The following is a 14,195-nucleotide window of genomic DNA, read 5'->3' on the forward strand; positions in this document are numbered from 1 at the left end:
TTAGGGAGAGGTAAGTGGAAGGACGTGAGGGAGGAATGAGGCACAAGCCCCCAGTGGGGCAGACCAGAGAGGCTCTGAGGGCTCCTCAGGATGGAAGCTCTCCCGCAGAGCCTCCTGGATACTGACAGCCCCCTGATGGACCTCTCAGATGGCAGCCTGCAGAAAGTTCAGACAGGTCCGCAGCAACGCGTCCACGAAAAGCACCAGAGTGCCCAGGGGCAGCTCTGGCTTCACGTTGCAGAGTGCTGTGATGTCCCGAGTGAAGGCAACCAGAGCACACAGAGACAAAATGGTTTCCTGTCCCTCATGGAGGTAGGCAAGCAAGCAGGGAAACCTGAGAACTGGCTGTCCAAGGGGGTGCCTTTAAGCACAGGCCTCAGACAGCCTCAGGCAGCAGCCACACAAAGTAACTCCTGACCTGATGCCCTGCCGGACCTGATTCTGTCCGGCCTTAAATGCGATTCACCGTCCACTCAGTGTGGACGCGCTATTTCGAAATAGCAAAACGCTATTTCAAAATGCATTTTGTGTGTAGACGCGCTATTTCGAAATAAGATATTTTGAAATAATGCTGTAGTGTAGACATACTCTGAAAGAAGAAATCAGGCCCCTGAGTAATTGAAACAGATACTTCAAAGAGTTTAATTGGAAACATGTGCACAGTAAATACAAACACTATATTATTTACAGGGGAGGGTTATTTACAGGTGACTGTTTGTGAGACACAGCATGGCCAGCACCTGAGAAATAAACTTAAAGAGTCATCAGCATTTGTACAATGCCCCTTAATAAATATAATAATATGGGTTGGGATTAAGCTGCTGGATATGGAATGGAAAACAATCTCCAAAACAGGAAACACCACAAGATTAGGGGAACTCCTATTACCTAATATAGTGAATTATCAGAAAGTGTCAATTCAACAGGGGAAAACACTGATCCCCTTCCCATATTCAGCCATCACAGGAAGATTCTCTCCCCATTGAGAACCACAGACAATGATATCCCAGACCCCCTCAGCCTTTTACCCTCCTTTGCTAACTGTTGTCTGGTGACTCCTCATAGGCCCAGAACCCAGGAGGGCAAGAGTAAAGTGCTGAGAGAGACTAGAAACCTAACTATTCAGGAAACTTTTTCTATGAGGTGGAGGATCATAGCCTCTAAATTTGGAGGATGAATGATATCTGCTGAGTACCTTCTTTGAAGGGCAGAGTGTTCTGAACTCCCAATATCATCAGAGGGAGTTTGAGGACACTCAGCAACTTATGAGACTGGACAATACAAGCACAGTTAAAGGCCCTGGATATCTAAAGGAAATCACCAAAATCCACAGTTAGATGCTTAAATGCCAATTAAAGCCACCCTTAGTGAATTCCCCCGGCATGTGTAATCCCCTAAGTAGTATAAGGGCCCTACCATCAATCAAACGTTAGCCCTGCCCCCTGATCCCGGAAGTCCCGCCCCCTGACCGCCAGAATTCCCTTCTCCCCTGTCACCAGAAGTCCGGCCACTGGATGGTAGTACATCCGGGTCAAGAGGGACAGCTGACCGGGTGTCATGTGACCCCCGTTAGGCCCGTCCCCTGTCACCGGAAGTCCTGCCTTTGGGGGTAAGACATCCGGGGTCAAGAGGGGCAGGTGACCGGAAGTAAGGAGTGTCATGTGACCCCTCTAAGGACTCGCCCCGCCTCCCTCAACCAATCAGGAAGGGTTTTTCCCCTGTAGGACCGCCCCGCGAACCGCTTTAACCAAGCGGGGGGGCAGTTCTGGGACCGGATGACCCGCCCCGCAGTGGGTTGTGTGACCCCTCTAAGAACTTGCCCCGCCTCCCTCCACCAATCAGGAGGGGGTTTTTCCCTGTAGGACCGCCCCGCGAACCCCTTTGACCAATCGGGGGGCAGTTTTGGGACCGGATGACCCACCCAGCAGTGGGTTGTGTGACCCCTCTAAGAACTCGCCCTGCCTCCCTCTACCAATCAGGAGGGGTTTTTTCCCTGTAGGACCACCCCACAAATCGCTTTGACCAATCCGGGGAGTGCAGTTCCGGGACCCGTTGACCAGACCGAAGACGGGTCGTGTGACCCCTCTAAGAGCTTCCCGTGACACCCTTTGCCAATCAGAGCATAGCACTTCCCCGTAAGTTCTAGCGCCACACAAAAGAGGCCATCTTGTTCCAAGAGCGCGTGTTTCAGAGAGCGTGCAAACGCTGAGCGGAAACATGGCTTCTTTCACCAACTTTGTTTTGGTGCCGAGAAGAAAGCGCTACATCAGCGACAGTTCCGAGGAGGAAGGAGAAGTTGAAGGGAGCCCTTTGACCCACCCGCTGATGGATACACCAATATCTGACACCGAAACCCAACCGCTCACGATGCAGCCAGACAAGCTAGATAGCCTGGAGGAAGAAGGTGCCCATGGCTCCCAGGAGTCGGACAAGACGCATGGAAAAGAAGCCAAATAGGTAAATGAAAGATCGAAGTTGGGGCATCATGGGGTTAGGAATCCGGGATTTTGTAAACTTTAAAAAAAAATGACCAGAGCGTCTTACATTATTTCTTTCTGGCAATCTTTTGACAGCTTGACGATGCCTTTCTAGCTGACCGTCAGACCCAGGACAGCATTGCATCGGACGAGGAAGACGAACCGGGCCCACCTTGTTTTTGCTCAACACCGATACAAAGCATTGAAGAGAACGCCTAGGATGACGGCCATGAAGAATTCAGGAGGTGGCTGTGCATTGACCTAGTTGAGCCAGTGCCACATCATAAGCGTAAAAAAGTTATGCGCTCTATTGTACGCATTAGTGTTTATACCGTCCTTAGTCACTGTCTTAGGGAAAAGCTTTTTGAGGACTGTGAGGGTTGTGTCATAAATGCGCCAGCCCAGCGGTACCATGACTGTTTGACTTGGACTCCAGAGGGTATAAACTGCAAGCTCCAGGGCCTATGTGCTGAACTGTGTTTGGAAATCTTATTAAATACTGTTATTGCCGTAGGTCCGTGGTCCCCAACACGGTGCCCACGGGTGCTATGGCGCCCGCAGGGGCATTTGCATGCACCCGCCAGGTGCTCGGGGCTGACCTGGCCCTGGGCACATAGCGCGTGGCGCTTGCACGGGGGGGCGCGCCGGCCCCGGGCGCGCGGCGCTTGGCAGGGGGAGTGCCGGCCTCGGGCGCGTGGCGCTTGGCGGGGGGAGCGCCGGCCCCGGCCCCGGGCGCGTGGCGCTTGCGGGGGGAGCGCCGGCCCCGGGCGCGCGGCGCTTGGCGGAGATGAGCATTACTATGGGGTTCTGGATGTGAAAAAGTTGTTCGGAGCGAAAAATTATTGTGAGTTTTGCCACACAGTATACAGTCATGACCACTCTTGCAGGTATTGTTGCCGCCTCTGCTTGAGCGGAACGTGCTCAGACAGCGTGGGCGTGCCGCTGCGGTGTCCTAGCTGTATCTTGGAACAAGATGGCCTCTTTTGTGTGGCGCTAGAACTTATGGGGAAGTGCTATGCTCTGATTGACAGAGGGTGTCACGGGAAGCTCTTAGAGGGGTCACACGACCAGCTTCCGGTCTGGTCAACGGGTCCCAGAACTGCACCCCCCGAATGGTCAAAGCGATTTGTGGGGCGGTCCTACAGGGAAAAAAAACCCTCCTGATTGGTAGAGGGAGGCAGGGTGAGTTCTTAGAGGGGTCACACGACCCACTTCTGGGCGGGTCATCCGTTCCCGGAACTGCCCCCCGATTGGTCAAAGCAGTTCACGAGGCGGTCCTACAGGGAAAAAACTCCTCCTGATTGGTGGAGGGAGGCGGGTTGAGTTCTTAGAGGGGTCACACGACCCACTTCTGGGCGGGTCATCCGTTCCCGGAACTGCCCCCCGATTGGTCAAAGCGGTTCGCGGGGCGTTCCTACGGGGAAAGCCCTTCCTGATTGGTAGAGGGAGGAGGGGTAAGTCCTTAGAGGGGTCACATGACACCCCTTACTTCCGGTCACCTGCCCCTCTTGACCCCGGATGTATTACCCCCAAGGGCGGGACTTCCGGTGACAGGGGACGGGCCTAACCGGGGTCACATGACATCCTTTTTTACTTCCGGTCACCTGTCCCTCTCGACCCGGATGTACTACCCTCCAGGGGCGGGACTGCCAGTGACAAGGGAGAAGGGACTTCCGGGGAGTCGGGGGGGGGGACTTCCAGGGTCAGGGGGCGGGGCTAATGTTTGATTGATGGTAGGGCCCTTATACTACTCCCCTACCCCATAGACAGCTAGCAGATATAGCGTTCAGTCTAGCTTCCCACCCAAGTATATGATGTGCAAGCTGGAAACAGAAGCAGGAGCTCTTTCTTCTATTTGTCTGTGCTTCATTCCCCGAGCACTCATCCAGGTCAGATGTCTCTTAGGACCTGAGTTGCCACCAGCTGGACAATGGGACTTGGGTCATTCTGTAGGACCTGGAGAGCTGGAATTACAGAGAATATGACTCACTTTTCATATAGTCACCTATGCCTGCAGTAGCTGGAGATTTAGTACCAGTGAGTACCAAGCTCCAGAAGCTCTCTGTACAAACAAAGCTTTAGGTTCCTCCATTGGGATCCTTCCAAGCTCCAAACTGAGATGGAGGAGGGGGGAGAGGGGAGACCCTGACCCTACCAGAAACTCATCCAATTGGAAGGTGCTCCATTGACTCAATAGCTTCTGCTTTTAAGTTATTTTACATCTCCTGACAGAAATAAATCTGATGGTGTGGAGTTTGGGGTAGCAAAAAGTGGCTCCCAGGGAGCCGATGGAGCCCAAAGAGTGGATCACACAGGTTGGGAAGAGGCATTGCCAGGGTAGCCAGGAGATGCACTGACTTATATCACACTGGCTGCAGTTTCCTCCAGGTACGTCTACACCGCAAAGTTAATTCAAAATAACAGCTGTTATTTTGAATTAACTTTAATAGCATCTATACATGCAAACCGCTATTTCGAAATTAATTCGAAATAGCAGAGCGCTTAATTCAAATTTGGTAAACCTCATTCTACGAGGAGTAACACCAAATTTGAAATAGCTATTTCAAATTAAGTGCTGTGTAGACAATTAATTCAAAATAGGGGGCCTCCAGCCCTTCCCAGGGAGCCCTGGTGGCCACTCTGGGCACAACCAGGAAAACTTCCTCTCCTCTCCCCCTGGCCCCAGAGCCATTAAAGGGATAGACCCTGGCCCGTGCCAGATCCAAGCCTACCAGCCAAGAGCCAGCAGTGGCCACCGGGGCCCCTGAGCCAGTAGCCACAAAACGTGAGCCAGCAAGGCACTGGCAGCCAACCCTCCACTGCTCCTCAGGAGCAGTCTGCCAGCACCCAGGAGCCTGACAGGGGCTGGAGAAGGCGGGTGCCTTCCTGGTCCAGGGTGGAGATCATGGACCTTATTCAGGTTTGGGAGGGATGCCCCAGCATCCATGATCTCCGCACTAGACAGAGGAACACGGCCGTCAATGGCAGGATAGCTGCCAGCCTGGCCACCAAAGGCCACATGCGAACCCAGGAGCAGGTTTGCATGACAATCAAGTTGGTGCGGTGAGACCCCCAACCTTGGGCCCTGATCTTCCCTTCCCCCTTCTTCCCTTTGCTTCTCCCTTCCAACTTCCTCCTCCCAGGTTTCACCCTCCCCTCTCCCACCCACTCTATTCCTCTCTCCCACCTCCTTTCCCCAGTCTCCCCAGAGGTTCACCCTGTTGTTCAATAAACCCAGTTTCTATTTTTGAACATACATGTCTTTTATTTGACATCAGGAAGGGAGGCTAGGGAGGAGTAAGTAGATGGACGTGAGGGAGGAATGGGGCACGAGCCCCCGGTGGGGAGGACCGGGGTGGCTCTGAGGGCTCCTCGGGGTGGACACTCTCCTGCAGGGCCTCCTGGATCCTGACAGCCCCCCGATGGACTCCCCGGACGGTAGCCTGCAGCAAGTGCAGCTGGGCTGATGGCAACAACCCTACGAGACGCACCGGTGTGCCCAGGGGCAGCTCTGGCTCCATGTGGCCGAGTGCTGTGGTGTCCCGAGTGCAGGCACTCAGGGCACTCCAAGACAGGACTGCTTTGCTGTCCCTCATCGGGGTAGACAAGCGAGCGGGGAACCCTGAGAACTGTCTGTTCGGGGTGGGGGTAGGGTCCCGTGAAGCACGGAGCTCAGTTAGCCTGAGGCAGCAGCCCCACACACTATGTCCTAACCTGATGCCCTGCCAGCACTGGTTCCGGCCAGCCTGAACTTCGGTTCAGGGTCCACTCAGTGTGGACGCGCTATTTCAAAATAACAAAATGCTATTTTGAAATAGGTTTTGTGTATAGATACATAATTCGAATTAGCTTAATTCAAATTAACTATTTCGAATTAAGTTAACTTGAATTAACGCTATAGTGTAGACGTACCTCTTTCAGAGCAGACTAAAGCTGAATCTGTCCTTTGATGTGTGGCTGATGCACTTCACACCTGTGGTATCAGTTACTGCTTGCTTGTCAGCTAAATTTCTTTATAACTCACTAATGAATAGGATTTCACCTGTATTTGTTACTTACAGGTCAACAGATGTTCCATGTCCAGCCATTTCATATTCTTGGTGTCCGTATGTTCCAGGATGATGCCTAAATAAGCAGTGTAAAATAAACATCAATAAAAAACCTTCTCTTGTTAAGTGCAAGGTGATAACATTGGCCCTTTGGCTTCTATTGTGGGTCTAAGGTGAGCTGTAGGCAAGAAAATACTAGAAAAGTTTAGCGTCCACACTGAAGAGAAAAAAATTAAGAATGTTTACATAAAACCTCATTTGCTTTAAACAATCTATGTTCCTCTTGCCACTGCTGTCAGTTAGTGGAGATATACTAGGATAGTGTATTAATCTAGTGGTGTGAACAAAGGGCTGGGGCCAGGAATAAGTGCGTACTAAGCAAGGATCTCACATGGATAAATTAATTAGGCCACAATGCTTGCCTGGCTTGCATGGGTGTGCTAAGGAAAGGATGGCACAGGGCCAAAGGGGAGGAATCTAGTGCTTCCTGGGCAAGGCAATCAGGAACCTGCAACAGCAGGCACTGTGTGGCGGTGGCCTGCCTACCTCCCAGTGATGAAGCACCAGTAAGGAACAGTGAACAACACTGAGCTTAGGTCTATAGTTTGAGTCCACACTAACTCTGACTACTAAAAATAGAGTGCAGGTCAGATGACAGAAGCAGTCGGAGGAGCTAGCCACCTTGAGAACAGACTTTTGGGTTTGGATGGGATCATCCTTGGAATAGTTAACCCCTCCTGCTACTCCTGCCATAGCTACTCTATTTTTAGCACACTAGTTTGATCGGAGAATAAACATACCCTACGTGACAGTGTGCCAGCCTCTGCTACTAAATGACTGCGCCATCTCAAAGCATTCTATTGCAAATTACAAATTCCTCCTAACACCACACTGGAGAAGTAGGAGAACATTAACATCTCCATTTATGCATGAGAAGTCACAGCACGGAGAGATTAATAGTAGCTCAGTGCTGCACACAGGGACTTTTTCTGTCTACCTCAAAGGGAATACCAAAAGGGACACGGCACACTTTCTCTCACCAGCTAACTTGGCTGCAACTGCCCGGATCTCTTCCCAGCTGCTGCAGAAGTATGTGATGGTGCTTTTGTAAAAGTTCTCCAGTAGCTCAGCCTTCTCTTTGGCCTAGAGAAAATCAGGGACACATGAGCTCTCTCTGGCTAGAAATGCCCTTTGACTGCCAACACATGCCTTTACAAACCACAAGTAAACAGTCTGTGTTCCTCTTGCCACTGCTGTCAGTTATTGGACTCACTCAGACTTTTTTTTTAATTTAAACAAGTAAATAAAAGAAAGGACAGGAGGCTGTGTAGAAGTGGGGAAAGTGGGAATCTATGGCAGATTTACATTCCTCTCACCCTCAGTCCTGTATCCCACTCTAATAGGGTACGTCTACACTACAACGTTAATTCGAACTAACTTAGTTAATTCGAACTTACTTGGAACTTACTTAATTCGAACTAAGCTAATTAAAACTAACGGATCTAGACTAAAAAACTAGTTCGAATTAGCGTTTTACTAATTCGAACTAGCATGTCCACATTAAGTGGACCCTGAACCGGGCTTAAGGATGGCCGGAAGCAGTGCCGGCAGGACATCAGAGGAGGACTAAGAGCGTGGAGATGCTGTCTCAGGCTAGCCGAGGGCTGTGCTTAAAGGGTCCCAACCCCCACGCCGGACAGACAGTTCTCAGGGGTGCCCCGCTTGCAAAGCAGTCTTGGCTTGGAGTGCCCGGAGTGCCCACACTGGGCACATCACAGCACGTGGCCATCAGCCCGGCTTACTTGCCGCAGCCTGCCATCTGGGGAGATGGGGCAATTGGGGGGCTGCAGGAGAGCTTCCACCACAAAAGCCCGCAGAGCCAGCCCAGTCCTCCCCATCGGGGGCGCGTACCCCATTCCGCCCTCAACTCCTTCCACTTACCCTTCCCTAGCCCCTCTTCTTGATGTACAAAATAAAGGACAATTGTGTTCAAAAATGGAATCTGTCTTTATTGAACAAAACTGGGGGAGACTGGGAAAAGGGGGTGGGAGAGGGGAAGAGAGAGGGTGGCAGAGGGGAGGGCAACTAAAATGATCAGGGGTTGGGAACAGGTCTCATATGAAGAGAGGCTAAAGAGACTGGGACTTTTCAGCTTAGAAAAGAGGAGACGGAGGGGGGACAGGATAGAGGTCTCTAAAACCAGGAGTTGGGTGGAGAGGGTGCATACAGAAAAGTTCTTCATTAGTTCCCATAAAGAAGGACTAGAGGACACCAAAGGAAAGGAATGGGTAACAGGCTTCAAACTAGTAACAGAAAGTTGTTCTTCACAAAGCACAGAGTCAACCTGTGGAACTCCTTGCTGCAGGAGGCTGTGAAGGCTACAACTAGAACAGAGTTTAAAGGGAAGTGAGATCAAGCCATGGAGGTTGGGTCCATGGAGTGGTATTAGCCCGGGGGTAGGAGTGGTGTCCCTGCCCAAAGTTTGTGGAAGGCTGGAGAGGGATGGCACGAGACAAATGGCTTGGTCACTGTCTTCGGTCCATCCCCTCCAGGGTCCCTAGGGTTGGCCGCTGTCGGCAGACAGGCTACTGGGATAGATGAACCTTTGTTCTGACCCAGGATGGCCATTGTAAGCTCAGGGCTCAGGGTCGGGGGTCTCAGTGGACCACCTTGATTTTCATGCACTCCTGCTCCTGGGTGGCCAGGCTGGCAGCTCTCCTGCCCTAGCCGGCCACCTTCCTGTGCCTAGTGCGGAGATCGTGGACGAGGTCCACGATGTCCGCACTAGCCCAGGAGGGAGCCCGCCTTTTGCGGTCCCGGGCAAGCTCCCAGGACCCGCCAGCCTGGTCCCGGGAAGAGGGGGAGGGCTGGGGGGCATCGGGTGGGTGGCTCGATCCGCACCAGGTGCAGGGTCTGCCTGCTGGGTGCTGGCAGGCTTGCACCTGGCATGGGCACCGTAGCCATCCCGTGCCCCTTTAAGGGGTCCGGGGCCGGGAGGGGGGCATACGAGTTTCCCTGGTGTTGGCCGGAGTGGCCACCAGGGAAACCTGGGGGGGGCTAGCCTCCCACTAGTTCGCATTAAGGGGCTACACAGCCCTTAATTCGAACTAGTAAGTTTGAACTAGGCTTAATCCTCGTGGAATGAGGATTACCTAGTTCGAACTAAGCGCTCCGTTAGTTCGAATTAAATTCAAACTAACGGAGCGCTAGTGTAGCGCCTATGAAAGTTAGTTCGAACTAACGTCCGTTAGTTCAAACTAACTTTGTAGCGTAGACATACCCATAGATACTTCCATTGCCCATCACACATTCCCCCTGCTTCTACACCACAAGCCTATGCTGTCAATAATCTCATATAATTCTATAGGTCACTCACAAGGTGTCTGCAGATATCCATCTGGAGCTCCTCAGGGTTCAGCTCGGTTCTCCAACTAAGATGCTCATTAAGTATAGTTTGGAGCCTCTTCAGTCCCAAAAATGGGGCACAGAGATGAAATGTAGCTCTGCACTCCTGAAAAAGAGGGTTGCACCATTGAATTGTTCCATAACACGTATTGTGCTCATTCAAATGGAACTCATGTCCTTGACTGCTCATCTACCCCAAGAATAAAAGGGATTCCCCTGAAGTAATAGACAGAAAATATGCCAGCATGACTTTAATAGGGGGAAAGGGATTCTACTTCTGGAGTATTGCATCCAATTCTGGGCACCCCATTACTTAAAAAATGTTGATACATTGGAGAAAGTCCAACGGAGGGCAACAAACATGATTAGGAGGCTGGAACACATGATTTACAAGGAGAGGCTGAGGGATTTGGGATTATTTAGTCTTCAGAAGAGAAGAGTGAGGGGAGCTTTGATAGAAGGCTTTAACTACCTGAAGGGGGATTTCAAAGAGGATGGAGAGAGGCTGTTCTCAGTGGTACTAGATGACTGAATGAGGAGCAATGGTCTCAAGTTACAGTGGGGGAGGTCTAGGTTGGATAGTCGGAAAAACTATTTTACTAGGAAGGTGGTGAAGCACTGGAATGGGTTACCTAGGGAGGCAACGGAACCTCTAAATCTAGAGTTTTCAAGTCCTAGCTTGACAAAGCCCTGGCTGGGATTGTTTAGTTGAGGCTGGTCCTGTTTTGGGCAGGAGGTTGGACTCAGTGACCTCCTGAGGTCTCCTCCAAACCTATGGTTCTATGATTTTATAATACTGAAAACTGGAGATAGCAGCAATGTTTTTTCAGAACGGATGTAGCTATGAAAGCTGCTTCACTAGGCATAGCTGTGGTCTTTCCTCTGTTGTGGGGAGGCAGGAACGTGGGGTGCAGAGATAGGCAGGAATGAACTCTTGGGATCAGACCCATGACCTATCCTGAACTCCAGTGAGACAACCCTGGCTGCTAAGGACCAGCCTGTCTGGGATTAACTCAAAAGGAGGGCAATGAACTGAGGGAAGAATTTAGGTCTCCACTGCGGGAAGGAATAGCAGAGCTCCCCTGGCATCAGGAGGAAGATTCTTTTTGCTTAGTAATTAAGTCACTGTCATTCTTACCATTGAAACCTCAGGGCTTGGATCTTGCAGGTGCATAAGAAGCGTGACCCAGCTCTGTCTAACCTGCTTGGCAAAATAGTCCTTCCATTTTCTCTTTGCAGAGCCGGCCAGGATACCAAACAGGACAAAGGCCAATGCACGAAGAGTGTTGTCCTCCTATAGCCAAGAAAGCCACACAGGTTGGTAACGAAGAAATAACCACATCATGTATCTAGCACAGCTGTCTCTTCTACATTAGGGTAGAGTGATTCCAACGACAGAAGTTTAAAAGAACTGGAATTAATCAAGTTTGGGCCAAATGTGTTGATTCATCAAAATACTTTGAAGACAGTTCAATTTTGACAAAATTCTTCCAGAAGCCAAGTAGGGGTACTTGGTCAGCTTCTTGGTGACCCATCTAGCAGGCTGACTGGGATCTTGGGCTTCCTGGCCCTCACCTTCAGAACAGCCTGTCTGGCAGGCTGACAAGGAGCCAGGAAATGTGCACCCTGGCACCTCTAATTCCCAGTGTTTCCAGGTTCCCTGTCTCCAGCATAGTCTGCCAGTAGACTGCCCTCAGGCAAGGCTCCCAGTAGAGCTGGGTTGAGAATAGTATTACTGTTTCACAAAGAGTTTTGAAATTTGGGCTGGGGGGTGTGTCCCCCAAATAGGAACAAAACCAAAATTTGAAATCTCAAACTTCTCTGCAAAATGGAATAATTTCAACCATCTGACATAAAAATCGTATGGAGCAGGCCCAAAACAGTCTATTACACCCTGTATGCCCATTTTCCTTGTTATGCAGCTACCTAATCTAGTATTCATACTTCCTTTGCCATTCTCATTGGAAATAAAGATGAACAGAAGGGTGAGACTGAAGGAGCAGGGATGGCATCCTCATTTTCTTAATTCTCTGCTCCTCCATAAAACACATCTCTTCCCTAAGGCCTAAAATCACTTCATTCTGACATGAACAATGCCCAGTGAGGACACATCATGCATTGTAAATGGAGCCTCATCAATGTCAGCTGAACTGGGGTTGAAGGCTTCTGTTCACGTACATTATCGAAGTACTTCCGGATCTGTGTGGTGAGGTCTCTGAAGGAAGAACCTATGTCCTTCCCTTTCAGCTCCTTAAGGACTTTGGCCAGTGCCTTCATGCTTTCGACGACTTCAGAACTGAAAGTGTCTTCTAAAGTCCTGATCAGTGCCTCCAGAAGAAACTTCTTGTACTTTTTCACCTGTTCAGACGTATGACATTAAAAAACACTTTCCACTAACCACATTTCTAATATGTTTTTTTTAGCAATTATGAAGCAGTGGGAATTTCATCTGCCCCCCTAGTGACCTATAGCTATATTTTACATCAGGTACTAGCTACAATAAGCCAAACTCTGTGCCATATTACGCCTATGTAATCCTATTAGATTTCTAATTACTTAGATTTGAAGGCCAAAAGGGACCATTGTGATCATTCAGTCTGACCTCCTTCACAACACAGAACCTCCCCAAAATAATGTCTGTTTGACTAGAGCACCTCTTTTAGAAAAACAGCCCATCTTGTTTTTAAAGTTGCTACTGATAGAGACCCCACCACAACCCTTGGTAAATGGTTCCAATGATTAAAATTACCATTAAAATGTATGCCTTACTAGCAGTCTGAATTAGTTTAGCTTCATTCCCCGCCCCTCCCCCCCCCATTGAATCTAAAGGCACATTTTCTAGCCCTTTGAAAATTCTTGTGACTCTTCTCCAATTTATCAGCATCCTTCTTGAATTGCAGGCATGATCCTGACATAGTATTCTAGCAGTTCTCACACCAGTGCCATAAGCAGAGGTAAAATAACTTCTTTATTCTTATTCAGAATCCCTCTGTCTATGCCTCCGAGGATCACCTCAGCTCTTTTGGTCACAGCTTTGTACTGGGCGCTTACGTTCAGCTGATTATCTATCATGATTTGAGTTTTTTAGTGTCTCTGTTTCCTGGAATAGAATCTCTCATCTTGGAAATAAAGCCTACACTCTTCATTCCTGGGAGTATACATTTACATATGATCATATTAAGTCCATATTGTTTCCTTATGCCCAGCTTACCAAGGGAACAAACCTGCTGTGTATTGACTGCAAAGAGGTTACAGGGGTATGAGAGAGCAGAAGTTGGCCTAGTGCATTGTGCATGGCCTCTGTAAATCCTGAGCAATTGTTTCCTTTAGTTTCTCTAGTTATGCTGCATTGTATTCAGTATTCTATCTTACCTTCTCAGGTGCCCCATAGACTAAATTGCCTAGGCCTCTTACAGCCATTTGACGGACAATGCTGTTATTGTCCCGTGACCTTTCTTCTAATATATGTAACACAGACTTAAGGATCTTCTTCTCCCTGAGTATGGGATCAGTCATTAGCTGAAATAAAATCAACATGTCCATTAGCTCTAATATGTTCATTAAGATAGCGAATATAATTTGAGGAGACACGTAATACACTGTAATTTATTATTCTATATGAATGAGTACTGTGTTAAAAACATGGATTTTTTCCTTTTAGGCACTATAATGGGGGATTGCTCATCCCTTGAAAGCCTCTCAGTGACTGCATTTGATACCACAGTCCTTTTCTCGCCCAGGTGCATCCTGCCAGTCGATCTTAGTGAGTCTTCCATGGCTCAGCCCTCTGGCCAAGTCCCAAAGTCCAAACAAATGCCTTTTAGGTCCTGTTGCCCTCACTAGGGTCTTCAGCCCCAACTCTGGACCCTTTATATTCTGTTCTTTGTTCAACCTCTCCATAAGCCTTGTCCCCTTCATCGGGTTTATGCCACTGGGGAACCTGGGCCTGCCCACTACTCTTGGTTCCAACCTAGAAATAGCAGCGAGTCATTGCTTCATTTCAGTTTATTGCTACTTTTTCCTTGGGTTCTTCCTATGGGGCCACTTTCAGTTTCTCCCTCGAATTATATGTTGAAGGCTCGTAAGGACTCTCTCTCTGCAAATTCAGCTTCAGAAAATGCTGCCTGAAATAAACCCCTGTGAATTGGTTTGGCCAGAGAATAGCATCCTTTCTTGGCCCTCCACTTCCTGAAAGGAACTGACCTAATAAAGCCCTGTAGCTCCATAGATCTGAGCCAGCTGGGCTCTGATTGGCAGCTTTCAT

At 49.5% G+C, this 14,195-nt stretch overlaps 1 protein-coding gene across 1 annotated transcript in view; it reads right to left on the reverse strand.

Annotated features, from left to right (window-relative positions):
* Positions 1 to 6,513: 6,513 nt before the first annotated feature.
* LOC149523185 (maestro heat-like repeat-containing protein family member 2B) overlaps positions 6,514 to 14,195 on the reverse strand; it is a 45,238-nt gene continuing 37,556 nt past the window's right edge. Inside the window, exons 15-20 of the mRNA XM_089770386.1 lie at positions 13,304 to 13,450; positions 12,110 to 12,289; positions 11,070 to 11,225; positions 9,903 to 10,037; positions 7,567 to 7,669; positions 6,514 to 6,602 (exon numbers count right to left, since the gene is read on the reverse strand). Coding sequence (XP_089626512.1) covers positions 6,529 to 6,602; positions 7,567 to 7,669; positions 9,903 to 10,037; positions 11,070 to 11,225; positions 12,110 to 12,289; positions 13,304 to 13,450 — 795 coding nt within the window. The 3' untranslated portion in view covers positions 6,514 to 6,528. The remainder of the gene's footprint in view (positions 6,603 to 7,566; positions 7,670 to 9,902; positions 10,038 to 11,069; positions 11,226 to 12,109; positions 12,290 to 13,303; positions 13,451 to 14,195) is intronic.

Source organism: Pelodiscus sinensis, chromosome 18 (genome assembly GCF_052426305.1).
Source record: "Pelodiscus sinensis isolate ZL-2025 chromosome 18, ASM5242630v1, whole genome shotgun sequence".
Taxonomy (NCBI): Eukaryota; Metazoa; Chordata; order Testudines; family Trionychidae; genus Pelodiscus; species Pelodiscus sinensis.